This window comes from Festucalex cinctus, chromosome 1 (assembly GCF_051991245.1).
Source record: "Festucalex cinctus isolate MCC-2025b chromosome 1, RoL_Fcin_1.0, whole genome shotgun sequence".
NCBI lineage: Eukaryota > Metazoa > Chordata > Actinopteri > Syngnathiformes > Syngnathidae > Festucalex > Festucalex cinctus.
Genome location: NC_135411.1, coordinates 49142693 through 49170626, shown reverse-complemented (window position 1 = coordinate 49170626; position 27934 = coordinate 49142693). Strand labels below are relative to the sequence as shown.

The 27934-nt window shown below is 40.4% G+C and overlaps 3 protein-coding genes across 8 annotated transcripts in view; 1 reads left to right on the top strand and 2 right to left on the bottom strand.

Annotated features, from left to right (window-relative positions):
* The window catches only part of usp7 (ubiquitin specific peptidase 7 (herpes virus-associated)), a 36231-nt gene extending 20954 nt beyond the window's left edge, over window positions 1–15277 (bottom strand). For 3 of the 6 annotated variants that reach the window (XM_077539672.1, XM_077539680.1, XM_077539689.1), the window contains exons 1-8: window positions 15145–15277; window positions 12084–12590; window positions 7444–7548; window positions 7128–7326; window positions 5139–5277; window positions 4890–4978; window positions 4663–4771; window positions 4413–4543 (exon numbers count right to left, since the gene is read on the bottom strand). In XM_077539672.1, coding sequence (XP_077395798.1) covers window positions 4413–4543; window positions 4663–4771; window positions 4890–4978; window positions 5139–5277; window positions 7128–7326; window positions 7444–7548; window positions 12084–12590; window positions 15145–15178 — 1313 coding nt within the window. In that variant the 5' untranslated portion in view covers window positions 15179–15277. Of the gene's footprint in view, window positions 1–4412; window positions 4544–4662; window positions 4772–4889; window positions 4979–5138; window positions 5278–7127; window positions 7327–7443; window positions 7549–11377; window positions 11398–12083; window positions 12649–15144 lie in introns of those variants that run through there. The other 3 variants (XM_077539699.1, XM_077539706.1, XM_077539713.1) reach the window with 3 other exon arrangements.
* Window positions 15278–15777: 500 nt separating this feature from the next.
* hapstr1a (HUWE1 associated protein modifying stress responses a) lies at window positions 15778–23387 on the top strand. Its single transcript, XM_077539719.1, has 5 exons — window positions 15778–16210; window positions 17212–17292; window positions 18239–18306; window positions 18601–18811; window positions 21133–23387. The coding sequence occupies exons 1-5, from the start codon at window positions 16015–16017 to the stop codon at window positions 21450–21452; spliced, it is 876 nt and encodes a 291-aa protein (XP_077395845.1). The 5' UTR covers window positions 15778–16014; the 3' UTR covers window positions 21453–23387.
* A 4-nt stretch (window positions 23388–23391) lies between these two features.
* Window positions 23392–27835, bottom strand: dctn5 (dynactin 5). The gene is made up of 6 exons (XM_077539726.1): window positions 27667–27835; window positions 27461–27529; window positions 27259–27377; window positions 25518–25629; window positions 24266–24368; window positions 23392–24177 (listed from the first exon to the last, which is right to left on the bottom strand). Exons 1-6 carry the CDS (start codon window positions 27712–27714, stop codon window positions 24080–24082), a joined length of 549 nt encoding a protein of 182 aa, XP_077395852.1. The 5' UTR covers window positions 27715–27835; the 3' UTR covers window positions 23392–24079.
* Window positions 27836–27934: the final 99 nt, after the last annotated feature.

The following is a 27934-nucleotide window of genomic DNA, read 5'->3' as shown; positions in this document are numbered from 1 at the left end:
CCGTCTCGTTCGTTAGCTTTGCGGCCAGTTAGCATCACAAACTCAAGCCAACTAGATGGTGAGTTACCGGTCACGGTCTTTTTCCACATCTTCGCATATATCTGCGCATCCTCTCAACTTTAACGGCAACAGTTTTCCTGCACAATTTGCAAACGACTATGTTTTTGCATCCTATCTGACAGTCTTCTCATCAAACAACCTCCACACGACGAAGGTAGCTCACTTTGCCGACAGAACTGGCTGTAGCTCACAGCCTCACACGCTGCGACTCTTTATGAAGGAAATGTAGAACTGCTATAGCTATCTCCCTACCTGTCTGTCGTGTCGCCTTTGCTTGGAGCTGTATCACGTTGTGCTGTGATCTTTCCTTAAATTGGATGTGGACTATTTAACCAGTGCAAAGTTTCCAGCGCACTGAGAGGGTTTTGTAATCTTTACTGGACACAAATGTGAAGTAATAGCTGTATTTCCAATGAGCAAACGCATCCGTTTGTGGCAGTCCAGCTGCTTCTTCGACTTCCACTGCTAGCGCTGCGGCTTAGTGCCCACACATGTTGGTACACGTGACCCGTTGCGTCTTTCAGCTGAGAAAACGTGACATGCGATGTGACGTCAGAGAAACATTTTCTCCTCGAAATGGACAACAACATTTTGCATTCTACATACATTATGAGACAATAAAAAAATAGTAACCTGAGCCACTTAGGAAAGTAAGTTTAATCAGATTACTGGTTTGGAAAAATGAAAGCGTTAGATTGCTCGTTATTGAAAGAAAGTAATCACATTACAGTAACGCGTTACTTAGTAACGCGTTAGTGACAACACTGCATATGGACCACCATGGATGAAATATTGCGATCATGATTTTGCGACCGGCACACGAAGCTCACCCTCACCATGAGCTCTCATTCATTCCAAAAAGAGAGCTCAGTGTCATTCATTTGGCTGTCAATGGCTCGCCGTTTTTACACTCTGGTGTCTGAAACCCTCCGCCACTCGCGAGATGTTAGCCGTGACCGTGGGCCAGTGGAGCAACAAGGCTCCGGCTCAAGCTCTCATTCAAGTGAATGGGAACACACAACTTGGCGAGCGGCATGTGCGCTTGTGATTTGTTTTTCCTTTTTAATGACAATCATTAAAATTCATCCACTAGTAATGTCTGAAAGCTAGCATCAGCATGGTGTGTGTTAGCACCGTGTGTGTGTGTAACATGATATTCTGTTTGGCACGCTAACATATTTATAAGGTTTACAGAGGCTTTAGTCAGCAAACTCACATTTATTAATAAGCAAAACAACACCGAACACGTTGACATCGAACGTGCTCCCTCACGGAGGTCTTTTTCTCTCATTTGACTCACAAGTCATGACCACGCACAGTGTTGCGTTTATGAACTCGGACATTGCAAGACTCAACAAAACATTACAGCTTTGCCACAACCCCTCAACGGCAACACATTACAATAAAGCACAAAATAGTTTGTTATACTATGCAGTACAGTGCTCCTATGAAAAACCCGTCTAAATGTTTTTCATAGGACTGCGACAATTATGTTCCGATCGCCATTACCATTGTTGATTAGTGGACTAGCAAAATAAATCGTTTGTGGCAGCCCTACGTCTGCCACAGAGTTGCGCACTGCATCGCTGTAGGCCAATCAGATGACAGTGACAACACGGCATTGCTCTGCCCTAGATGACGGCCGCTTCAGAACCACCTGCGAGATGGTTCTAAAAGGTGGTTCCATTGTAACCGCTCAGCCCCGAAAACTCAAATGTAAATGTGAACATCCGGGGCCAAACAAAGCCGACCGTGTGGATCCAGTCTAGTGGAAAACGACATACTGAGCCAACACACTATACCAATAGACATGAAAGCATACATACACTTTAGTTCCCTTTTTTTTTTTTTTAACTATAAGTCACATTTTGTTCAGAGTATGGCTGGTGCTGCAATTTATACTCAGGTGCAACTTGTACCGGTATATATTAAAATGAGAGATTGGACCGACATCCAAAATGCCCGCTCCACAACCATGCTGACTTTGATCATGGTTGGCAAATACTTTACGCGCAAGCCATTTTAAACCAAAAAGACTTCCATTCTTTGGAGCTGAGGTTTCGTTCAACTGGAACTCATTTTCAGCCAACAAGACGGAGTGAAGTTGGAAATTCACTGTGATGCCTTAACATCAATCAGTGTGTGTGCGCGTAGGTAGGTGTGTGTGTGTGGTGGTGGTGGTGGTGGGGGGGGGGGGGGGGGGGGGGGGGGTATACAGTCAGAGGCAGAGGGCGTTCCACTCATTAATTTCCTAACATAATTAGCCCATGTTATCAAGCAATCAGTTAGTACTACAGTTGTACTTGAAAGTTCACATACTCTAGGCCAGGAGTATGCAAACTGTACGATGATAAAATAATGATCATAAAATCCAAAACACTGTCAATTGCTTTGATAGTTTCAGAGGTTCGAGACTGCGGTTGACGTGTAGTGATGTGCATGTGAATTTTGGTGACCATTCACATTTTTGTGTCATGAAGCAACGTTTTGCTTTTATACAGTTGTGCTCCTAAGTTTACTGAGGTAGACAGAGAAGATTAACCTTAGGGCCCAACCAATAAGCATTTTTTGAGGTCAATGCAGATTATTGGAAGATGAAAAATACCGTTTACCGATTAATCTGCTGATTATTTAAAAATATATATAATGCATAAAATTAACCCCTTCCCCAATTTATTTTCAATGGGTGCCACTTACACACAAACTTTCACTATTATGATTCTCTGCTTTGTATGACAAGTCCATATCAAAAAGTTTCATGAGTAGACAAGGTTATTGTATAAATTTGTGTCAATAATAAAACTATTCTTGTTTACAACTGCTGTAAAGCATTGACATTTTCTTTGCTATATTTTTATCTTGTGTTATTTCCCCAAGTCTTGGGACCTCCTGGGCTAACCTGGGATCTCGGGGATTGTATTTCGTGTCATCCATCCATTTTCTTGACCGCTTATTCCTCACAAGGGTCGCAGGGGGGTGCTGGAGCCTATCAGCTGGCTTTGGGCAGTAGGCGGGGTACACCCTGGACTGGTTGCCAGCCAATCGCAGGGCACACAGAGACGAACAACCATCCACACTCACAAGCACACCTAGGGACAATTTGGAGTGCCCAATTAATCTGCCATGCATGTCTTTGGAGTGGGGGAGGAGACCGGAGTGCCCGGAGAAGACCTATTTCGTGTCATGTCATGTGGAAATGTGTGTTAAGACAAAAAAAACAAAAAACAAAAACAAAAAAAACAAAAAACACACTGAATGTTTGCATCCTTGAATTTTGAGAAAAGAAAATCTTTCAATAATTGAAATATCAACTTTATATGATAACTTGAAAGGACTAACAAAATAAAAACAATAAGAAAGTAAAATCAGAATAGAATAAACTAAAATAATAGAAACTGGAAAAAAAAAAAAACAGTAGAACAAATACTGCCTGTTTCGGTGCGTTTTAGCCTCTTGGGGGCAGCGTGGTGGCGTGCATCAATTGGGCTACACATTTAAAGTGAGTACAGGAAAAAGTTGCGATTGAATCCTATTAAAATAACCACTTTTCACACATTGGGAAGAATTTGTGTCTTTGCGTAGTGTTATCTCATCCGTGGGTATGTCTGCCCATAAGATTTGTGTGTGGATATTCATTATTTGAAAGAAAAACACCGCCGAAGTCAACACCAATTTCCTGTTAGCATTTTGTAACTTCCTGTTAGCGCTACGCTAGCGATGTTTAAAAAAACGATGCATATTTTGTATTTAAATATATCGTGGATGTCATTCTTCACATTGTGCACTTAGTGTTAAAGTTAACTCCAAAAATAGCTGATACTGAACATAATGCAAAAAGTACTGTAAGTCATAATATAATACAACATAATATAATAAAACATAACTTAATATAATATATATCTTTGCAAAAATATTTTGCAAAGATCTTTACTCATTGTCAAACTTTACATTATATAAAAATACAGTATGCAAATGGAACTATAGTTGTCTCAAACAAGTCAGCAAATATGTTCATGCTGCACCTCCCCAAAAAAGGGTGCGATCAAATCCAGTGTAGGTGCGCCAACAGAAAAAGTGCCAATGTTCGTGCCCTTGAGTGAAGTAGTGAATACTCAGTGTATTTCTGGCACCCAGGGCGCAAGTCCGAGCTCCATGGTTCTTGTTTTTTGTAAACTCAAATTCTCCCCAAAAATGTGACTTACGCCCCGTTGTGACTTCTTCATGATGCATTTTTTGACTGGCGCGAGCTATACACCAAAGTGATTTATAGTGCGAAAAACACATTACTTGTAATTCAAACCTTAATCCTAGACACAAAAAAAAAAAAAAAAAAAAAGGTTTAAACATGTTACCCGAAGGACTTTGTGAGTTTCTTGGTGCCAACAGGCTTGTCGCTGTGTTGCAGCTCATAGAAAACCCTCTGCAGTGCCAGAGGAACACTCTTGGATGAGTCGTCTCCCTCTGTGGGCATCATGTACACTGCCTGCAATGATTGGATTGACATACTTGAGAATGACAAACTACTACTTGGACAAAAATGTATAGAATTTATAAAGTATTAGGGTTAAACTATCAGACGTATGAAAGTATGAAATATCGCACCCGACGTAGTTGGTTGGTGAAGAAGAGTGTCTGTAGTAGGCTGTTCATGTAGCAGGTAGCTCCTTGGTTCTTGAGTCCAACATAGCCTGTGTGTTTCTTTGAGTCCCATCTGATCACATACGAAACAAATGTCACTGCCTGAATTCAGCAAGCCTTCATAGACTCAGTTGCTGCTGAAAAGCCAGGCTTAGACAGCTATGACCCAAAGAGTATTAAAAGCTACATACGCCACACCGTGTGGGGCATCTGCCTGGACGTAAACTTCAAATGTGACTTTGTCGTCATCAATAAAGCCCCGCTCTGGGTCAGTAACATCCTATAACACAACATCAGGCACAAAGTTCAGATCAAGGACACCAGACGGTTGAAACAAAAGACTAACTATGGTAGGTAAAAAGTAAAGCATTCACCAAATAAACGATTATGTGCAATTTAAAGGTGTCCACTTAAATGCCTCAATATGTGCATGTACTTACACTCCAGGACATGAAGTTGGAAAAGCCCCAATCGTTCTCTTTGTGGAAGAACAGGTGACCAATCCTGCGACTGAACGACTTCTCATCGTCTTTGTAGTTGATGATCTTTAGCATGGCTTGAGCGTGGCACGACCATGACCTGACGACAACACAATTAGGTGCCATGGTTATTAACTCATTCAAACCCAAAGACGTATAAATACGTTTTTCAATACTTTGTTCTTCACTCCCAAAAACATATTTATGCGGGTTTTTTTTTGGTTTTTTTAATGCTAAAGCATAAAGATAGAGCTTCTGACATGAAGAGGTCGTTTAAAGCAATGGTAGTTATTGCAAAAAACGGCCAACAGGTGGCAGAAGAGTATGAGATCAGCCAGGGCCATTTGCAACAAGCTCTTTTTGCCAGTGTTTTCAACATGTTTGTGAATAATGATGAAACTATTCGAATGCTAATTGCTGCAAAATGGAAACGGATATGTTTTTATAGCAATAGAACAGAACATTCTGTGGACCTTGCAAAGTCAGTCAAAATCCAGTAAAACAGACAGGAGCAAAAGGGGTTGCTTCTGTGAAAATGGCTGGGAATGAGAGAGTTAACGGTTTGGGTCGAAAGGCTTTCTTCACATTACGGGACAGAGTGTTTTCGATAAGAGTCTGTTATCAACAATGCTAGATTACATATAAAACACTGGCAGAAGCAAACTGCACTTATTGTAAATAATCATGAATTCTTTAACATAGGGCTGAACAGATAAGAACTGATAACATACTCCACATATGTTCAATACTTAATGTTTGGGAATTTATTGTATTGTAAATTAGGGGCGTGCCAAAAAAATCGATTCATAAAAGAATCGAGATTCTCATTTATTAATCGAATCGATATTTAATATCCAAAAATCGATTTTATTTAAATTAGAAATGAAGAAGAAGGGGAAAAGGTAGTTGTAGCCCACATGCTGTTTTTGTGGAAAAGGGCACTTACAATACAAAATTAATGTTTTTAAAAAAAAAAAAAAAAAAAAAAAAGGACACTTTAATGTCTCTATTTGTCATTTTGTCTTGCAAAGCAGAGTAGAACATGACAATGTGCATATCTGTAAATTGAAGCAGAAATCATTTGTCAATCAAATAATTTTGAATCGAGAATCGGAAATCGATTCTGAATCGAATCGTAGACCCAAAAATCGGAATCGAATCGAATCGTGAGACAGTCAAAGATTCCCAGCCCTATTGTATATGTAGGGCTTTACTCTCGCTCTCTCTTCTTTGCGTATATGTAATGGATAAGGACTTACAACTCATACCAATACATCTGTGCACTTGATTTTGTTTATTTTCTATTGTTTAATTTTTATGTTAGTAAGAACAACATATTGGTATATTATTATGATAGAAGTATTCGGGAGTAGGACTAGATAATTTTTTGTACTTCTTCCTACTCCTTTCGAACATGTAAATTCTGATACTATTGACAATTGTTTTTCTTTTCTTTTTATCATTTATTAACTTCAATTTGTATTTTATACTTGTGATGTGTTTATGTTTATATATTCAATAAACCCAATCAATCAGCAAACAACAAAAACTTCAAAGAAAAATGTATCACCAGATTTTGATTTAACATAATTTGTCTAGGGAAATAAACAAATAAATAAATAAAAATTACAACATCTAGAAATGAATACTTCTAATTCTGTCTAACAGTCTGGGAGGGGGGAAATACCAATCTACTTAATGTGCATTTTACCATCTGTTTAAATGTATTTTATTTTTCTGCATGTACAGTAACATGCATTTGTTGCCAACTTGCCATGTTCATTTTTCATCCTCTATTATTACTACTATACATGCTGTACTTGTCATGTAATGCACCTGGTCACCATTGCCCATGAAAAGTGCAGTACGAATAAATGTTATCTAATAATTGTACTAAGCCTGCACTGATGCAGGCTTGCCAAAGTCATTATTTAAGGAGAAGACACCTACGTGGAGTCTGACTCTGCATTACACTGCAAGAAGAAGCCCACACTCTTCTGGTGTGGCCGGTCAGCGTAGAAACGCGGCATCACCATGATCTTCCATGGGAGGTTGCGGACAAAGCAGGACGGGCTGAGAACTGACTCACTGAGGCGGCTGAAGCGCTCCACCACAAACCTAAAAGTTGCTTCTGACCGCCAACTGGTATCTGGAGTGAGTGAAATGGAGGAAATGAGAAAGAGAAGGCCTCCAACTCTCACTGAAAGGGCGTTGAGAATAGCCATTGTTCAAATAGAAGTTTCATGTCGATGCACACCCTCCTTACCGTCCTCCATCTCTTCCTCTGTGTTGTTGTGGCCGTCTGCCATGGCCATGTTACCATTGATGACTGGGTTGGCTGGAATTCTTGGAGGGTCATCGGTGTCCCCAGCTGCACAGACAGAGAGACAATGCCATAATTCTGTATGACAGGTGGACTCTAAGAACAAAAACACCAGAGTCAATTTTTACACAAAAATGTTCTACTCGAGGTACACATTGCATCCCTAACTGGGAAGCCATTTCCATGGGATAATAGATTTGTTTACAATTCATGCTACAGAAACATAATATAAGGCCCTTGCTTGGGAGGGTTTCTTCAATAGGTCATGTGAATCTGCAGATTTCACAGACAGTGACTCAAGCAATATTGATTTATTCGAAAAGGATGCAGAGTTGTAGCACTCATGCAAGTCTAAAAAAAACAAACATAGGGACAGTCATAGACCACCCAATATCCTCTAGCAATTGAGACTACAATGCTGCATGAAACTGTAACTCAAGGCTCCGGCAAGCTGAAGACGAATCTTATCCAAAGTGTACAAGCACAAACACAACAACAACAACAACAGATTCACTGTAAAAAAGTTTAAGTCTGCCAGAGCCTGGACTGTATTAGCTGTGCACAAGAGATTCCTTCAAAATGTAATGGTTTCTGACCAATTTTGCCAGCAAGTCTTGTAAAATATGAAAAAAGTCATCATTTTGAAAATTATTTAAATAATTTCCACAAATTGCAGGATCAATTAGATATAAAGCTCACTACCACTTGTCTTCTTGTCTGATCCCAGAAAACGTGACTTTAAAAAGGTTGTCAGGGGAACAACATAGCAACTGTTTGCTTGCCTGCCATGAAAACTATTAATATGCATCCATGTTGTCTGATTCCTTCTAATTTTGAAGCAAAAGGCATCAGTCTTGCCTCTCTCCAGTTGACATCCAAATAAGTGACTTTGCTCTTTCCTCAAGTAGATTACACAATTTTTACATTCAAATGGCAATTTATTTTCCCATCCACCGAGTAAGACTTTGTAAAAGATCTCAAATGACATGACTTCACACTTGCTAAATTTGCTAGAAGTAAAAACAGAATTAAATCCAGAATTGCAATTGGAAGACAAAACCTGCATTTTGTTTGTTCCTGGAAACTAGCTGTAAAAATACAATGTTGGATAGTTTTCAATATAATGTTGAATAGTTTGCTACTCTATTTGCACAATTGAAAAGGGGGGTGGGGGTGTCATTCCATATTTTGCATTGAAAAAACATGAGTTTGAGCTAGGGCTGGGTTTGAAATATCGATATCGATACGCCTTTTCATATCCCAATATCGATACATAAAACCATGTATCGATACCCCCCCCCCCCAAAAAAAAAAAAAAAAACACACACACACAAACCTTCCCATGCCACTTATACGGAGAAAGTCAGTGTCGATTGTCTCCCACCCACTCCCACCCCTCAACCACCACTGGAACATTTGCACAAAAACTGTCACAATGTGAATGTCATGAGTGTCAAGTGTTTTTCTCATTTTATTTACACAGCCTGTACTGTGGCTGTAATTGATTTAAATGATTATTTATTGTTTTTATAAGGCCATGTTAAAACAATGTAACTGCAATGATTCAATTCTGTAAATATTCATATTTTTACTAATGCATTAAATTAGAGCAAGAAGTTTCTACTATTTGCAGCACTGGTACTTTTGAGTGTTTAAAATAGGTGCTGCATAAATTCCTCAACTGAATCGAAAGTCGTGAATCGAATCGAATCCTTGTGAACCGAATCGAATCGATTCTGGAAATCTGAATCAATACCCAGTCCTTGTTTGAGCCTGGGTTCATGGGGTAAGGTCATTAACAAATCTTTTTAAAGCAAAAGTGATTCCACTTTGCAGTTCTGCATCAAAAACGTCACTGGCATGGGGGAATCCTTGTACTTTCACAATCATCACTTTTCAGGAAACCCCACAAAACAGCACGTTTATTCAACCATTAACATTGCATCAACAAAGAGAGAACGTCATTTCAACACTTTAAATTTGTCAGTAATTCTTAATTTGTAAAAAAATTAAATAAAATAAATTAATAAAAATAAAACTAATAAAAAAATAATAAATAATACATTTTCATATAAATCTTACACTCTACAAGCTTACTGATTAGTATTTTCTAAATTTGAATGGAAAAAAATCGCAACAATCGACTTATAAATTCGTATCGGGATTAATCGGTATCGAATCGAATCGTGACCTGTGAATCGTGATACGAATCGAATCGTCAGGTACTAGGCAATTCACACCCCTAATATATATATATATATATATATATATATATATATATATATATATATATATATATATATATATATATATATATAATGCTGTTCAAACATGAAACAGATTACAACCTCTAAGACTGAAATTTCAGATAAATAAATAATACATTTTCATATAAATCTTATACTCTACAAGCTTACTGATTAGTATTTTCTAAATTTGAATGAAAAAAAATCGCAACAATCGACTTATAAATTCGTATCGGGATTAATCGGTATCGAATCGAATCGTGACACGAATCGAATCGTCAGGTACTAGGCAATTCACACCCCTAATATATATATATATATATATATACATACATATATATACATATACATATATATATATATACACATATACAAATATATATATACACATATATACAAATATATATATACACATATATACACATATATATATACACATATACAAATATATATATACACATATATACACATACATATACATATATATATACACATACATATACATATATATACACACATATATATATACACACATATATATATATACACATACACATATACACACATACACATATATATATATATATATATATATAAGGCACAAAAACTGGTACTGAACATGGTAAAATTACAAATACCAGTACCTGCTTTGTGTGAAAAGCATTAAATACAACATTTAATACGTCTGCCTAACTCAGGATTGTTCTGTAAGTTTAAGTGACTATTAGAATGAGTAGGTGAATCCGGGCAGTGTGTTAAACCAGAAAATCAAATCAATAGGGATAAGTGACGCAGTGATGCTGAGGGCTCGCAGTCTTGTACTCGATCCAAATTGATCATCAGGAAAAAAAACACAATTTGAAATGGTCTGCGCGTTGACGTGTTATGCGTACTGCTGCAGTGTAATCGGCAGATGTGCCCCGACTACAGAGTGGACTAACAAAAACAGAGATGATTAAAAATGGCGAGCTCCACGCTGCTTGGTCTGCCATACAATGAAGCAGCAAATCCCCGCGCTGCCCCAGAGCAGGCCTTGCCTGACTGCGGTGGCAACACTATTACTAAACACGCAGACACCATAGCACCATTTAATATAACTTGGAGGAGCATATGGCTGGTTTTCCTAGTTAGTTATCTAAATTGCACTCGTGCCACATATTATACCATTGACAATTTGGCAAACGGCGACTGACGCATCTGCGTTAGCCACTTAGCTCTTTAGCAAACACTTAGCTACCGTCCAGTCTTTCAAAGACCGTCATTAGCCACCATTAGCTGCTGTGACAAGTACCAGCTAACAGCCTGCGATAACAGATAAGAGGACAAACATCGCCCAAACGTACAGGGCATAAACACGGTGAAATGCTCGAGGTGCTACATTAAAGTGTTTAAACTGGTGCGGTAGCCAGGAAGACGCTTGCAAAACACAGGCCACCATTTTAGAACACCACACACCTCCTCTGTCAACGTTAGCGCTTGAAGCTAACTAAAGTGCTAGCTAGTACGAAGCCAAGTGGGCCTCGAGGCTAATTGCATAGCTTTAAAATTAGCTGCTTTGCTAGCATCATCCGTATGTTTTACCGGCTTAACACATCGATTCATGATCAGAAGCAGACAACACTGTATATTACCAAGATTGTGATTATAGACATGTTGACTTGTTTTCGCGTTTGGAGCGCCCAAAGCGAGAGTCTACCTCACAGGCCCCGTTTGTGTACTCACGTCACCAAACATGACGCTACCGCACCATCAAGCGAGACGCTGGCGCTTGTTGTTGAACAGTTTGAGTATGTAAAACGATTCGTGGGCTCTTAAGCAGAGAACGCTGGTGCCCAGAAGCTGTCAAAAATCCACCTACCCCGTAGCCCCCAGTGAATGTTAATGTTTTATATCCAGCAATTACCATGTAATTACCACACCAACAAGTACACTGTTTACAAACACCTGAATTGCACATCAGCACTATATGTCCATCGCACTGATCACTTAGAATAAACAAGCACTAAATCAAACGAAACGTCTTCTTTCTTGGTACGCGAATAAATGCTTTATAAGACATTTAAGTCTTGCTTGGGTGGTAGGTATTCTGCGGCATCCTCAAGCACAACGGCGATGCAAGAACACACAAACTTAACAAGCTTATAAGACAAAATGAGGTCAGCTTCACGCAAGTATGCTGCAACGGACGCGCAATCAGCACAAACGCAGCCGGTTAACTCTGGCCCTCATGTTTACTGTAAGGTAAGTTCTCCTTCCCATCGCATGGATGCAACTTCGTGCACACTTCGCGCAAAGGCGCCCATTATGTGTCAAATGCTTCCAAGTGCAATCACTAACCTTCCATTTCCATATCCTCGGGTTCACTGAGCTGCTGCTCGCCGGCTTTCTGCTGCTGCTGCTGCGTGTGGTGGTGGTGGTGGTGGTTCATGTTGGCAGCGTTTATCGTTGCGATGCGGAGCTCCCTGCCGTCAACTTCGTCCGAGGCCGGTTCGGATGCGAACCTGGTTCGGGACTGCTGCTGAGGTGTGGTAAGATGCGGAGGTGGTGTGGACCGGTCAAGCCTCGGCGGCCGGGCCTGCTCTGTTGCGACCTCGGCCTTGTCCGCTGTCAGCGCCGGGGAGTGAGGAGGGGAGTGAGGAGGGGAGGTCGGCGGGGGAGCGGGTAGAGAAACGCGGACGTATTTGCTCGCTATTCGCCCAATTTCGACGTCTTTGGTGGGTGCGAGTAGCTGGCTGTCGTCGGCTGCGAGTAAGTCTCGGGGCTCCGTGGAAGGAGGCCCGCTGAAAGGAGCTAAATTATTCGGGATTTCCACCGGGAAGTGTGGAGCAACAACACGACCCGCACCTGGTGGAACAAATAGCCGGTTTTCAGCTAGCTTAGCTACCTGACAGAAGGTAGCCAATAAAAGCTAAAGATACAACAATGAAAACAAAAGCTCTTGCCGTAGACACACATTCAACAACTTTGCCTGCGATATCCCCAGTCCGTGTGCTCCTCCGTGTGTCCCTCGCCTGGGGAAGAGCGGAGGAGAAAGCTATCCATTCAAACCAGATTGGAAATCGAAATAGCTTGGACTGACGTTAATTTGGAAGTCAGCGGAGACGAGAGTTGCCGCGGCCCCGATCCAAACCAATCCCCCCCACGAAAGCGTCTCTAATGGCGAAAACCAGCAAGCCGTCGCATTCCCGTCAAAGAAATGCCGTTCCCCGAGAGGAATGTGCGTAATCATGCAAGCGTTGTGACTTGAGCGGCGCTGGCCCTCCACACACTCCTCCCGTCCGTTTGTGCGAGGCTCAGTCTGGAGTCAAAATGGCGGCCGCAATCTTCTATGAAATGTCACATCCGCATGGAGATCCAAACAGTGGCCCAGCCCAGCAAAGGTTCACTTCCACCTCAAACCCGCATGTTATAATAAGCACCATCTTTCGCTAAACTTGGAAAAAAGTACGTAAAATTAAAAATAAAATAAAAAAAAAGAAGAAAAAAAAGGGTCAATTACAGCTGCACGCCTTTACTCTGCTACATTGGAAAAAATAGATATGTTGAAATGAGCACTTTTACATCTGCTTTGTCATATTAGCATTTTACTTTAAATGGGTTTCTTAATTAAATCATTACTTAAACATTATTATCATAATTGCAATTTTTTAAAGAGTATTGTACACTGATCAGATTGAAATAGTCAACATTTGCATTTTAAATTTCCTTTAAGCACTTAAAACAATTATTTTCTCTTAAAACATGAGCCTCTATTAAAGAGGGGGGAAGTAGACTATTCATGTAAAAATGAAGGACAATTTATTTGTACGGGTACCGCTAGCGGTACGCTGGCTCCCTCTAGTGGTATTTTAAAGAGAATCACTGCCCTATAGTTACAGTTCAATTGTACTGAGTTTACCCTTTCAGTTAAATTAAACTTTTGTTATTAACTTTTGAATTAAATAGGTTTGCATTTAATCTGAACTTAAATAACATTTGTATTTCATCAGAATCATTAAGGGTATTTTTATCACAGAGTTAGTGTTTTAAATAAGAAATAATGTTACAGTGGCCTTCAGTTACATCAAATATACTTTTCAGGAATAATACGTCCGTCTCGTTTTTGATTACGCCACTATTTTAATGTTGGTCATGATGGGGATATTTAAACAGCTAACCAAAGTATTATTTTAGGTGGTAGGCCTACTCCGTTAAAAATATTTGAGAACCACTGGTTTAAATTTTGTGGGACATTGGATTCACTGTATTTTTGTATTACTTCATTACTGTGTTTTCAATGCATGGAAATAAAGTATTACCATTGGCCCTATTGACTATACAGTACTCATCTTTATTTCATGCAACAGCACACCTTTGTTGTTCTACAAGAACAAACGTAGCCTACTATAAATGTTAAATAAAAACTAGTCTACCAAACGTCTGAGATGGCATCAATGGACCGCAAGAGTATTGACTATTTTTTATTTTTTTTGTAATGTAGGCCTACTCTTTGTTGATTCATTCAGTACATTGTGTGTATGTGTGTGTGTGTGGGGGGGGTGGGGGGGGGCGTTTGTTGTGTGCGTCTGTGTATTTTAGCGCACTTTTACTTTTCATTTATTTATTTATTTATTTATTTAATTACGTATTTATTTATTTAATCATTTTTACATAGTACAATATCCAATTATTGTGCATTTCGGTATTTCACGTCACTCTACCACCCATACCCCCAAATGTCTAAACTGTCCGGTGACACTTGCGCAAACATGGTGAAAACATATTACGGTACTCACGCAAAAAAAAAACGAAAAAAAACAAAAAACGAGTGATATTCTGAGAAGCGATCGTACACATATTCATTTGTCAGCTTCTAAAGGTAAGCGACAAACGTCCGAATATGTGTGTCATTACGTTAGCTTGTGCTCATCTTTGTCTGCTTTTGCGAACACCTCCACGAGAAATCTGCATTGATATATAGCCCTTTTATGTCTGTGATGTTCTAGCATGCGTGGTCCAAGTTTCTATGTTATTTATACGAGAACATTGTGAAAACAGTATTTTTTAAATGGCCATCTGTCAGTTTGCGAGGAAATATGATGCCTATGAGAAGTACGTATGTGCGCGCACAAATTTTACAATGCTCCAATCATCTGATTAATTGCTGCTATCGCCACACTGCTGACTCTAAATTGGTTAATAAGCAATAAACTAAAGATAGAATTGCCATCGGGATATAGCTACACCATTTGTTGTAATCTAAAATATGATGCAGGCTTGCTAACTTTATGCGGAAAAAAAAATGATGAAAATGACACCTTTCATTCGCTTATTCATCCCAGGGAATTGTTCACCTGGACTGGTGTCATAGACAAATATTTGACAACCTAAAATAAAATGCGTTGGAAAATAAGCATACCCTTCGTTCCATCGTTCTTGTCGTGCTTTGCCATCTTCGTGAGGCAGATCTTGTTTGTTTTTAACTTGTCAAGAGGGGCAACTTCAGCTAAACGTGTCCTGTACCTGAGTGTGACGTCATGCTCGTATTGCCCCATCCGCCTCGTTGTACTGTGTATTGCTCGGAAAATCACTCGTTTTTTTGTTTTATGCGTGTATACAGACATCAATGGTATACAGTATTACAAACGTAGTATGTACCCGACGCATTAAAAGCAAGAAAACATAGTCATTTCTTTTGGTAATGATACTGCGTTTATATTTTGTTTGATTTTTGCAAATAGTAGCGATTAGAGTGCTAAATGAACAGTATAACTTCACATTGAAGATTCAAGAAAACGCATGGAAAGTTTCTAAAGTAAGTATATTTAGAGCATTATCAATTGAATTGTAACCATATTTAGATGTAACATTGTAGTTTGGAGAAGGCTGAGCTCTCTTGCAAGCTTTGGACATGGGGAAATTTCACGGAGCTTCTTTTGTGGCAACACAGTGAAGGGCAAGTGCGAGACGCAATGGACTTGTGCCGCTGAAGATAAACCCCGCCTCTTATGTTAGATTTGGCCAATCGCCGTCAGGTTTACGACAATGGGGCGGGACGAAGCAAACAACAAGGTAGCTCACGATTGTATATATCCCTGACGTCGGCAACTCAGAAAATAGTCGGCTAAGCATAGCTTCGGAAATGGTGGAGACACCGAGATCAAAATCGAGTGCGAAGTAGTAAAAGCGCTAATATTCTCCTCACAGACTCGCACACAATTCGAAATACCGTCTACATACGTACCTTAATCTCTAAAAAGTACGGTTTCCTCCAGTTTTCCGTGTATTCATGGAGGAAAAAAAGGAAGACGGCGACTCGGAGATCCAGGAACACGGACCCGAGCACTGGTTCTCAAAATGGGAGCGGCAGTGTTTGGCCGAGGCGGAGCAGAGGGAGCCGAGCGAGGAGGAGGCCGACAACGACCAGGATAAACTATGGCACCTTTTTCAGAACTCTGCCACCGCCGTTGCACAGTTATACAAAGGTTGAAGCCGTCGCTTTCTCGTGTGCCTGATTGTTAGCACGATGACAGCGTCGCCACACCGTCAGCCGACCGCTTTAGCTTGTTGATTAGCAACTTAGCTCAGCGTTACTGACATTTTGACACATTGTTCGAACTCTAATGGACTCGCCGATGTACCGAGCAACTTGCACAACTGACTGAGCAGTGCATAATTTATGTTAACTTTGTGTTAGACGTTAAGATAAACTATGAACTTGATTGATGGCCATAAGTTGGGAGACTGTGAAAGAGCCCCGTTGTTTGTAGCTTCTTGGGCAAACATAACAGCGTCTGCTTAAATAAACAAATAAAGGAATGATGTATTGTGTTAATACATTAGTTTGTTGATTCGATGTTGGACCGTTTTGCTATCTCGTCGTTTGCCAAGCTAGTTACAAAATGGCGATGGTAACAACAATCGTATCTACGCGACATTCCCAGATGACAGTTTGTCGAACTGTCAATGTTACCATCTGTTTTCCTCGCCGTTACATTCCACGTCTCGCATAATGGCGACGAAAGTTCATCAGCACGCCACACATGCTCGCATTTAGACGCCCGGACAGCTGCTGAATGGACACGAATCAAGACAACGTGTAGCTTAGCCAGCATTCCAATCACAAAATGGCGAGAATATTATTAGTCGCCTGTATGAAATTTGGTTTGTTTTCGGCCAGCCACGGCTGTCTGGTCGTAGTGACGATTGATGTCCATATTTTTAGAGCGTGTTGTGTCCACCGACATATGTTTGACATTGCTTTGCAACTTTACTGCTGAGAGGACACTTCAGCTGCTGTGCGGCTCCTTTCTTTGCTGCCAAGCTCGCTAACTGTTTATTTTGGTGCCAGTGACTTTGTACACCCAAGATAAAATGGCCTCATCTCGACCTGCTGCGCTTCTTGGAGCTTTAGCTTGTGTTTGGCCTCTTGTCATATCTGGGTAAACCAAACGACCCCCTTCGCCCTCTTGTATCTCTCCCACAGATCGAGTATGTCATCAACAGGGCCTGTCACTGTGGGTGCCATTTCAGAACGCTGCGACGGCAGTCACCAACCTGTACAAAGGTACCACCACCAATACAGCCAATTGAAATACAGCCAAATGAACAACAACCTTTTAATTGTCCACCTGGTTCAATATACACTCTGTTTACATGGCATGGAGATACAGTGGAACCTCAGAGGTCAAACACAATGTTTAATTACACACATTAACCCCTCTGGATGGATACAAATGCCAGACACGGGCACGTAAACATTGCACATTACAATGTGCACAAGAACATTGCACATTCTTTGAAAACGAGTTTCACTTCCAAATAAGTTAGTTAGTTAGTTATAAGAAAAAAACAAATATAAATTGATCTTGAGTGAGAGAAAGACAACCATTCACACCTTCTCTAAGTGGGAACTGAACCTACACTCCATGCAGGCAGTCATGTGAGGGAACCAATACACCACAAGTGACAGAATTAAAAATGTTTATGTGGAGTTCATCCTTTAGACAGTTGATACTCACTGAATTAAATGAATTCCAAGATGTCAGATTGGCAAACTGTTGGACACGGGAGGTTTGCCTGTGAAGAACGTCCCGTCCCGTACTATTGCAAACTGACCCCTCGCAAACAACCACCTCCAATAATAGTGCAATCTTAGTCTGTCATCCCAAAATGTACTGGCCAGTGTGTCACCTGACTGGATGACCTTTTGTATTTTGGTGAATAACATGTTTTTTGTGTGGCTAATAATGCTACTGTCGTATACTCTTTAGTTACAATGTTAAGAATTTACCAGCTTCTCATGGTGTGTGGAGCAATAAGAATGAGATTGCGCTGGACTTTTTTTTAATGTAGTCTGTGTTCAAAGATCTCAACCTATTGTCTTGTAACTCTACCATAAATCTGGAATCGTGTTTGTAATGTGATTTTCTTTGAACAAAACTTTGTGGATGGTGCGATAGGTAGCTTTTATTTGACACTAATTTTAAATCCCTTGTTTTTAATGATGACAGAGAGTGTCGATGCACATCAGAGAAGCTTCGACAGGGGCATCCAAATAGGACACCAGCGACGGAATAAGGTTGGCAGCCAGAGATTGCAAATCCAGGTCCAGAAAGTAAAAACCCTGCCACAGTTTGACTTTAGCCCCTGATGCTAGCGAGGGAGCTATCTAGCTAGCTCCCTCGCAGGTAACTGAGCACCATGGGAGCTAGCTAGGGAGCTAGCTAGCTAGCACCTGGGGCTAAAGCCAAACTGTGGCAGGGTTTTTAGTTTCTGGACCTGGATTTGCCACCTCTGTTGGCAGCGCGTTAGCGAAGGCTTGTGTCAAGATCAATTTCAATTCTGAACAGCTTGCGTGTACTCCACCTTGTAGGACATGTTGGCCTGGGTAAAAAAGCGCCGGAGAACCATCCGCAGGGAGGATCTCATCAGCTTCCTGTGTGGCAAAGCACCCCCGCACAGGAGTAGCAGGGCCACCACAAGGCTGGCCATGGTGGCCCCCAGCCGGGCCAACTCGCCGGCTGAGACCGGCTCGTCTGTAGAAGCCGACCTGCAGCCGTTCAGGGAGGCCATCGCACTGCACGGTAGGCAAATCTCAGGTGGGAGGTCCGCTCATCGCAAGCGTTTTGTTCCCAACGAGTCTGACATGGTCCCAATCTGAAATTCAGGCTGTCGTCTACGATGAAGCAGTCTTAAATGTTTGCACAAGTTGTGAAAACGGTTGCTTCCGACTATACAGTGTTCCCTCGTTTATTGCAGGTTACCCGCGATAATGGAAATCTGTGTTAAAAAGAAAAAAAAAAGTCCCGTTAACTATATAAATATTTTTTTTTGTTAGTTTTTTTTATTTTTCGTAGGATTTTTACTTTATTATAAATGCGTTTTCATTCATCATAAATGTTCTTTTTTCATTTCATGTTCATTTTTTTCCATTAAAATTACTATTTTTTTTAATTTACTTATAGAGCACAGAGTGCACACTACATATTTTGTTTGTTTGTTTTTTGTTTTTGTTTTGGTATGATTTTTAGTTTATTATGAATTCTTTTCCAAAGATGAACCCACGATACACGAAGGGAACGCTGGATACAAGTGTGTATTTATGAAAGAAAATGTCTGTCCGCATGTGGTTCTGAGATAAGGTGAGTTGATTTGGGGCCACGAATGACAGTGGAGGGGGAAGCCCCTCCTGTGTGTTTGTGAGCCACAATGTCTCAAGAGTTTGCGTTAAGGTAGGTTTTTGTAGGCTACAGCAGCTGTTGCTGTTTTGCTCCTGTCTTTCACTCACATATTGCATGTGATGCGATTGACAAACAGTCACATTGTCACATGTGGGGAGCCCTAAACCTACAAGATAAAGTGCATCCCCTCTTGACACATTTGTCTGTTGACATTTCAAATGAGCTCTTCCCAAGAAGTAAACTTTACACCATCAGGATAAACTGATCACAGAGCCGATCATAAGATGGAAAAATATCCATTTAATAAGTTATTTACAGTTTTGTATGTGTGTTTATTATTTATTAGATTTAAAAAGGGACAGTGCATAATAATGAACATTTGCATGTAAATGTGCCAGATTAGCCGTTGGTGAGTTTCCATTTGTAGTCTCTTGACAGGTTGATTTGAAGTATACTTGTTTACTGAGCATCAACATAAGAATTTTCAAGCATTTTTGCCAATGTTTAGTAATCTTTGATGTGCCCAAGGGAAGGAAAGGAGTAACATTTGAATATGAAACATGTATTTACAAACAAGCAAATTTTTTTTTTTTTTTGCAATGACGTAGCTGCTTTCAAAACATATTACGTGAAATAGTTTTGTTGGAACCTTTTTAAAATTATTTTAATGAGGAACTTGTCAATTTATGATTCAGGCATAATGAAGCCAAGTGGGACACTGATGTTCTATACTATATATTATTATTTGTTTGTATATTTTTGACAGCGGCGAGAGGGTGGTCATCACAAGAAGTAACATTTGTATTTTTGCGGTACTGGTATCGAAATGGGGCGGCACGGTGGCTGAGTGGTTAGCACGTCCGCCTCCCAGTTCTGAGGACTCCAGTTCGAGTCCAGGCTCCGGCCTTCCTGGGTGGAGTTTGCATGTTCTCCCCGTGCCCGCGTGGGTCTTCTCCGGGTACTCCGGTCTCCTCCCACATTCCAAAGACATGCATGGCAGGTTAATTGGGCGCTCCGAATTGTCACTAGGTGTGCTTGTGAGTGTGGATGGTTGTTTGTCTCTGTGTGCCCTGCGATTGGCTGCCAACCAGTCTAGGGTGTACCCCGCCTACTACCCAATGCCAGCTGAGATAGGCTCCAGCACCCCCCGCGACCCTTGTGAGGAATAAGCGGTCAAGAAAATGGATGGATGGTATAGAAATGTGAATACAATGCAAAATATCAGCCAAAAAGATTGTGTAATGTCGTTTTAAGTTTACAGCTAATTTGAAAGTGTGTTTTTAATAGTCAAAATGGTATAAAATAAAGATGATGAATAACTGGTCATTAAGAAAGTCAAGCTTACTTCACTGTCGTTTACAAGCGATACAAACGACGCATGGCGTAAGAATAGGTTGTCACCTGGCACAAGAAGGCAGGCTGCTTTTATAGTTCGTGTTTTTCATACAAATATTTACTGTAATTATAGCTTTACTGCTGCTCTAGCATGGGTGAGCGATGGAGCCTGCGCTAATGACTGGAAAAAAGTAATGTGACTTCATCTTTAAAGCAACACCACCATCTAGAAGAGTCAATATATCACAAGTGCTTCACCAAGCTTCATTTTCCCATCACTACTTTTTAGGGATAAACCTTGTTATGGATGAACGTTAATAACCGGTGGTACTGGCGCTGCCGTAAAATGTCAGTTATTGCCGCTAACGTGCGTCCTGTTTGGCCTCCAGGTCTGAGCGGCGCCATGGCCAGCATCAGCGTGCGCTCGGGCCCCCCGGGGTCCCCCACGCACGTCGGCGGAAGCAGCAGTAACGGAGGCGGCGCCGGCGGAGGGGCTTCTTCGGGCTCGGGGGCGCTGTGCCGCGGCCGACGCGCCGGTAACGGCCTCCTGGACGTGGACCTGAACACTTTCATCTCCGAGGAGATGGCGCTGCACCTGGACTCATCTGGCTCGGCGTCGGCCGGGGGCGCGGCCAGGAAACGAAACTCCACCCAGTGCAGTGACGTCATCACAGACTCGCCCACTCACAAACGCAACCGGATGATTTGAACGGCCATGCCGGCGAATCTCGTCGTCTCCCTTCCTCTTGTCCAATCGGACGAGTGCGCGCGTCCGCTCCAGCGCGTCGGAGGGATCCAGGCAGTTGCCCCCCCGCCCCCGTGGGTGGAGAAGACGCACTGTGCTGAAGCCACTTGATTCTTGACACATTTGTGCCCTTACACCTCCCCACCCCGCCCGCACCCACCACCTTAATAAGGAAGTGAGGTGTCACCGAGGACGTCAAACGCTTGTTTGTTACTCGCTGCTCACTCGCAAGCCCACCCTTGACGTCCCAGCCCCATCCTCCTCGTGCTTCAACCACTTTCTCTTCTTTTACCACCAGTGTTAACCATTGTTCACTGTTCACAACAGTGACAGCCAAATTTAAGTTTCACGCCTTGTACTTTGAGGATTTGTTGAGGTTAATTGAGAGGATTTTGGAAGATCTATTCTCTCCCCCCGCAGTCTTATCCTAAAAAAGCATCTGCTCCTTTATGTGATTGTTTGACTTTTCAGATGAGTTGCAATACGGCTTTTTGCACTTAGTTTCATGCAAACAAAATCGGCTCTTCCATTGCGTCAGCCGTAGCCTCCGCCAGTTCTACCGTGGACGCTGTTGGGCACTCGCTTCCAGTTCTCTAGGCCTCGTCTGTTTTGTTTCCACAAAAGATTGAACCTCAAGTGAGAACACCGATGTGAGAATAAAAGGAATTATGTCACTCATGAGTCGTAAAAGTTTCCTCCTCAGACACGGGTTGCGTTCACATGCCATCTCATTTCATTAGCATACAACATGCAAGATGGCTTTCAGAGACTGAATGGCGCATACTAAGCTCAATGTAGATTTTTTATTTTTTTTAACTAGCTAAAAAGAGTCTGATTTTAAAAAATAAACCCCTAAGATATTTAGTGAGGCGTTTGTTTGCATTCAGGCTCCTCTGCATTGGAGGCATTTACACATGAAGTGACGCACAGTGACGTCAGCGGTGCTCTCATCTTGGCAAAATGCAACGTGGCCAAGTGTATGTCAGTTTTGTTGAAACTTCTAACATGTTTTACTTTGGCATGAGTGCCGACTCGTCTTGGATGTTGCAAAAACATTGAAAAGTGAGATTTCCTTTGATGCAGAGCCTCTGACCACGTGAAGGATGTTATGGCTGAGGGCTGTTTTTTGTTTTTAAACGTACATTTTGGAAGGTGAAAAAAAAGGAATGTTAAATTATCATAGGAATGATTTTTGTTTTCTTAAATAATAGGAATATTTCCCTCAAAGTAAAACACTTAAATCTATGGAATTTAGTCCTGGAATCAGTCCTCAGTGTCTTTTTAAATTTGTGAAAAAGAAACTCCAGCTGAACAAATGTTTATTCTATCTCATGCATTTGTTGGTTAACCATTTTCAAGCTTTTATAGCAATTCCTCCGCGGTTGTATTTGTTTTAAGGTGCATGGCAGGCAAGATTGAACACTTTTCAGGGTCGTGGCTTCCTCACCCCTGCTCGATTGTGACAGGATGGTGAAAGGATTTGTTGACAGCTATTGTTAGAAATGATGCATTTTGGATGATTTGCTTAGCTTTCTTTTTCCACGTGCTTAACTCTGCTCTGTGGTTTTAACTCACTCGCATCTGCAGCACTTTTGACTGAAAGGCAACATAGTGGCACGTCACATCTGTTAAAGAGAACATAGTGTGACGTGCCTGTCTGGACAAGAGCTACAATTTAAAACAGAAATATTTGGAATTTAATCCTAACTCCTGTTTTTTGTCACTTCCTACGCAGGCAGACTAGAGCCACATCTTTGAAGCCAACACTATTATCAGCTCTTCATACATAACTGTCAAAAAAAAGATAATAAATGGCTAATCTATATACTTAACATTTAATTGTTGGTATGATATGTGGTTCACATTGTAAAGCTGAAATAAAAGAATTGAGTTGCAAAATGTCTGGCATGAGTCATTGAAACATTGAAAATGTTTTTAATTGATGAATGGGCGTTTCTTAATATGACTAAATGTTTATAAAGACACCTAATTACGCACACTGCAAACAGAAACCTAATTATTGCCTTTAGACTTGGTTATTGTGACCGAAGCGAACAAAAAACTACGGGCTAAAACGACTCCAGTTGCTGGCAGTTCTACTTCTGACCACTAGATGACACCAGAGTACAATTTAGACATTTCCTCACCCCACAGGTGTCTACATTTGAGCACATGACATATGTACAAATTAAATTCTCTGCGTGTATACAAAGTGTCTTTTGGCGGTTGAATAGATATCACATATTTTAGTCATAGTATTTTACTCCTTCAATATCCTTTAATGTTTCCTGTTGAAAGATCAGTGGATTACCGGCATTGTTATCGCTTGCTCAGACTGGCAGCCCACAAATGTACACTGTGATAATGAATCTTGATAGCTGGAAATAATACACAATGTTAATTTCTTATCTATCTTACTTTTGGTCCAATTTTGTCTTTTCTGACCTCTTTGACAGGCTGAATATGACAAGTTGACAACATAAGATAACTTTTACAATGTTAAAATAGGGAGTCAAATGAGTCCCGTCTATGCAGACCTTGTACAAAAGAAAGAAGGTTGTGATGGCAAAGGATTAGTAAGCAGGCAGGTTTTATATCTGGCTGAGGGGAAGAAACTTCTGATAGTAGCTCTTCGTGACATCAATCATCAGGTCCTGCGTGCACTCTGGAAGCTCCCCCGAAAACAAGCCTGAAAAGAAAAGACGTTTAAAAACAGCCATTAAGAACATTAAAAATAAAAAATAAAAATGTTGGATGTATGTGCGTGCATATGAGACCTGGGCATCCGGAAAAGACAGTAAAAGGAGGCACCACCGTCTCCGGAGGAAGAACAGTGTTGTCCAAGATCTTGCAGCAGTCTTTCAGCACACAGCGACGACCCTGGCAACATTACAAAAGCTCAATTAAAAAAAGAAAGAAGAAGAAGTGAAGAGCAAAAAAAAAAAAAAAAACATTTTGAAGGGAAGAAAAATTTAACAACTGATATAATGCGGTTGCACAAGTGTGCACACCCTTCTATAGCTGGGGATGTAGCTGTGTTCAGATTTAACTATTCAAATTCATGCTCACTGGGAGTCAGCACATCTCTGCGACCAGTTAAAGTGCTTCCCATTCATTTAACCCCAAATAAAGTCCTGTTGTAATCTGGATGGTATGTAGCTTCTTTTTTTTGTATATCTGCAGGTTTGTAGTTTTTACATGGATTTGCAGCTTGAAAATGTATGAAAGCAAACTACCTAACACTACCTTATCGATTCTTAACATTAACATTCGGGTCTAAGCTCTACAGAGCAACATTTGATGACATTTTACAGCATCTTTTCATTGAGTTTTAAAAAAAACAATATGAATGTATTAAAATAATTGTTTGACTCTATGTCGTTCAGTAGAGATAGACCGATAAGGTTTTTTCGGGCCCGATACCGATACCAATTATTAGTAGTGAAGGATGCCGATAACCGATATTTGGAGCCGATATTCATTTTCACTAAAAAGGGACATCAAAATTTGGAAAAAATACAAACTCCAGCTCTTATCTTTTTTTTCTTTTTTTTTAAAGCATATGTTTATTGAGCAACTTTTAGGGTTAGTAAAATATTTTTAAGGGTTTTTTTTTCTACACAAAATAAAAGTCTTCCAAAATTTAAAAATATCCAAAGTATTAAATTTTTACTTATCTCAGTTTTAATTTCAACCAAAAACAGAAGGTGCAGAGAGTTCCCAGGGTCGACAAAAATGAAAATAAAAACTTTTTTTAAAACATTTACATTCAAATTAGTTTCCTGAAGTTAACACTTAAAAAAAAAAAATGGATCTATTATCGGCCATATGATTCGTCAAAATGGCCGATGCCGATATTTCTCAAAATGCTAAATATCGGCGCCGATAATCGGTCTATCCCTATGACGTTCAGTGAGTCCCCAGCAACCAAAAATAAAGCAGAACATTGTAACCTCCGGTCTCATCATGACTAGCATGTGACTGCCTCGAGTGAGCAAGCGACCCTCTGTTTTGTGTGTGTGTACTCACTATGACGCAGTTCTTGCCGATGTGGACGTAGGATCCGATCTGGGCCGCGTTCACCACGCAGTCCTCTTCGATGAACACGTGGTCGCCGATGTGCAGCGGGAAGAAGGCCACTCTGTTAGGGACAAAAAGATGACTTGACTTTTCCTATTGTTGCCAAATCGTGAGTGTGACCCACTTTTAAATTAGTTTAGAACAAAGAAAATGTGTGATTCCAAATATTGGAGTTGAAAACATATGTAAATTGGATTTTTAAATGCTATTACACTTGCACATGTTACATTTGAACATGACAAGTGCACAAAAAATGATTGTATTAAGTGTCTCCCAAGTCATTCACCACAATATGAAGTACAAATAGAATACCAGATAAACTAGCCTAAGTCTAGCTTGTTCTACTCTATGTTTCTGGCCCTGTGACACCATGCCTCTTCTCACAGGTCAGTTTTGGTACTATGACTAGATATTAAAAATTGGTACATACCGCTTAAGACAGAGTAGTTAGCACTTCTTCCTCACAGTTCTGAGGTTCAATGTTTGAGTCTCAGCCTTCCAGTGAGCAGTTTTCATGTTCTCCCCATTCTCGTGTGGGTTTCTTTTCATATTGAAAAAGCATTTATATGACCGGCTCGGGCAAAAGGGTGCAGAAGGGATGAAAGATATAAAATGGTTGATTGCTGTAGGTAGGCTCCCGACTCGCGCGATTGTTTCGTGGTCATGCTTTGTAAAGACAAAAAAATGCCCTATGAGTAATTGTTCAGAGGATGAAACACAGCAACATTTACTGATTGATTGTCATAGAGCTCAGCAAGTCTGGGCATTGATGAAAGATGTTGGACTTAAAATAGATGGTAACTATATCACTATTATGTATGGCTTGATAGAAAATAACATACCTTCTAAAGATAAAGAACTATTTCAAATTATTATAACTGTTGTCTGTGTAAAATTGTGGAAAACTAGGTGTGTTATGAGTATGAAGAATATAATAATTGATAGCAACACCGTGTTTAGACAAATTATCTGTTTTTTAAGGAAAGAACGAAATAAGGATAAAAAGAAGCTTTTTCCCTGGCATATTTTACAGTTGTAAAATGTTCTGGATGTTTTGAATTTTGTGTGTTTTAATTGCTTTTGTACCTTATGTGTAAATAATTTTTTGTACTTGGTGTTTTGATTTTTTTTTTGTAAATTATGTGAAACTGAATAAAGTTTTGTAAAAATCGCAAAAGGGTGCTCATGTGCCCAAAAGAATCAAAATTGAGATCTGGATATATTTTAATTCTGCACTTAATTCCCTTTTTCGATTGATTGATTAATTGACTGCCAGGCGTTATAAAAACAAAAGAAAAAAATCCACAGTGCCAGCCGCTTTTGAGCATTTTAACTCATCTTTCAAGGCAAAAAGAATATTGTTTGCCTTTACAACATATACAATGTGGCTACTCAATGAAAGATTGCATTCCATTCATTGGAATTTTACTAATCATCATGAAACGTCTTTGGCAGTCAAAGAGTTAACATATGTGAGGTTCAGACAAGACTTAAATGGTCCATAGGATTGAATGTGGGCGAAAAGTGTTTTGTTTTGTTTTTTAATGTGTGTACCCTGCAATCTACTGGCGACCAGTCGAGGGTCTGCCCACCTGTCATGTCAACACCACTAATGCAGGGAACAATCATGATCCGGTTTTAATTCAAATGTTCAAGAAACATTTGGCATAAGAACAAAAATACATGTTACCCTTTGCTGAACTTCTTGAATGGTGGACGAATGACACTCCTGCTTTTGACCACACAATGTCTGCCCACCCTGACATTAGCCAGGTCCCCCCTGATGATGCAGTCATTCATGACGATGGTCTGGAGGAGAGAAAAACAACTTAAATCACAACCTAATTCATGAAAATATACCATCAATTTTCCCATAGTGTAGTTTAACTTACTTTGCCATTAAGTACGATGTTTTGACTTCCACAGAGCACCGATTGCCTGCTAACCTTGTTACCAGAAGCCTAAAATTAACAAAAAAATCAATACAATGTAATAGCGTTAGACACTTAACACTATGATGCCATAGTGGTCCAACGCCCTGTCCGGCTAGTTAGCCACATAGCACACTAGCTAACAGCGTCTATAAAGAATACTTTACCGTCTCAATATACTCCGCTTTGTTGTACAATATTTCAGACAACTCCATGGCTGCGAAACCGAAGAGATGTTTACGGGACAATAAGTAAAAGACAAATGGGAAGCATTTGTTTTGTTTAGCTCCGCTCCTCCGACTGACAGTCGGGTTGGATGTATAACCAGACAGTACGAGTTGAGTAAAGTGTTATCGATTGATTTCACCACACACCGCAACGGAATTCTCGGTGAGAATGTGTTTGTAACGTTTTCTTTTCGACATATTTGTTATT

Coding starts and splice junctions, on each gene's coding strand:
- hapstr1a (XM_077539719.1), top strand. CDS start 16,015: ATGGAGGAAAAAAAGGAAGACGGCGACTCGGAGATCCAGGAACACGGA. Junction 16,211..17,211: donor CGTTGCACAGTTATACAAAG/GTTGAAGCCGTC, acceptor TCTCTCCCACAG/ATCGAGTATGTCATCAACAG. Junction 17,293..18,238: donor AGTCACCAACCTGTACAAAG/GTACCACCACCA, acceptor TAATGATGACAG/AGAGTGTCGATGCACATCAG.
- dctn5 (XM_077539726.1), bottom strand. CDS start 27,714: ATGGAGTTGTCTGAAATATTGTACAACAAAGCGGAGTATATTGAGACG. Junction 27,530..27,666: donor AAGCGGAGTATATTGAGACG/GTAAAGTATTCT, acceptor TGTTAATTTTAG/GCTTCTGGTAACAAGGTTAG. Junction 24,369..25,517: donor TCGGCAAGAACTGCGTCATA/GTGAGTACACAC, acceptor TAATGTTGCCAG/GGTCGTCGCTGTGTGCTGAA.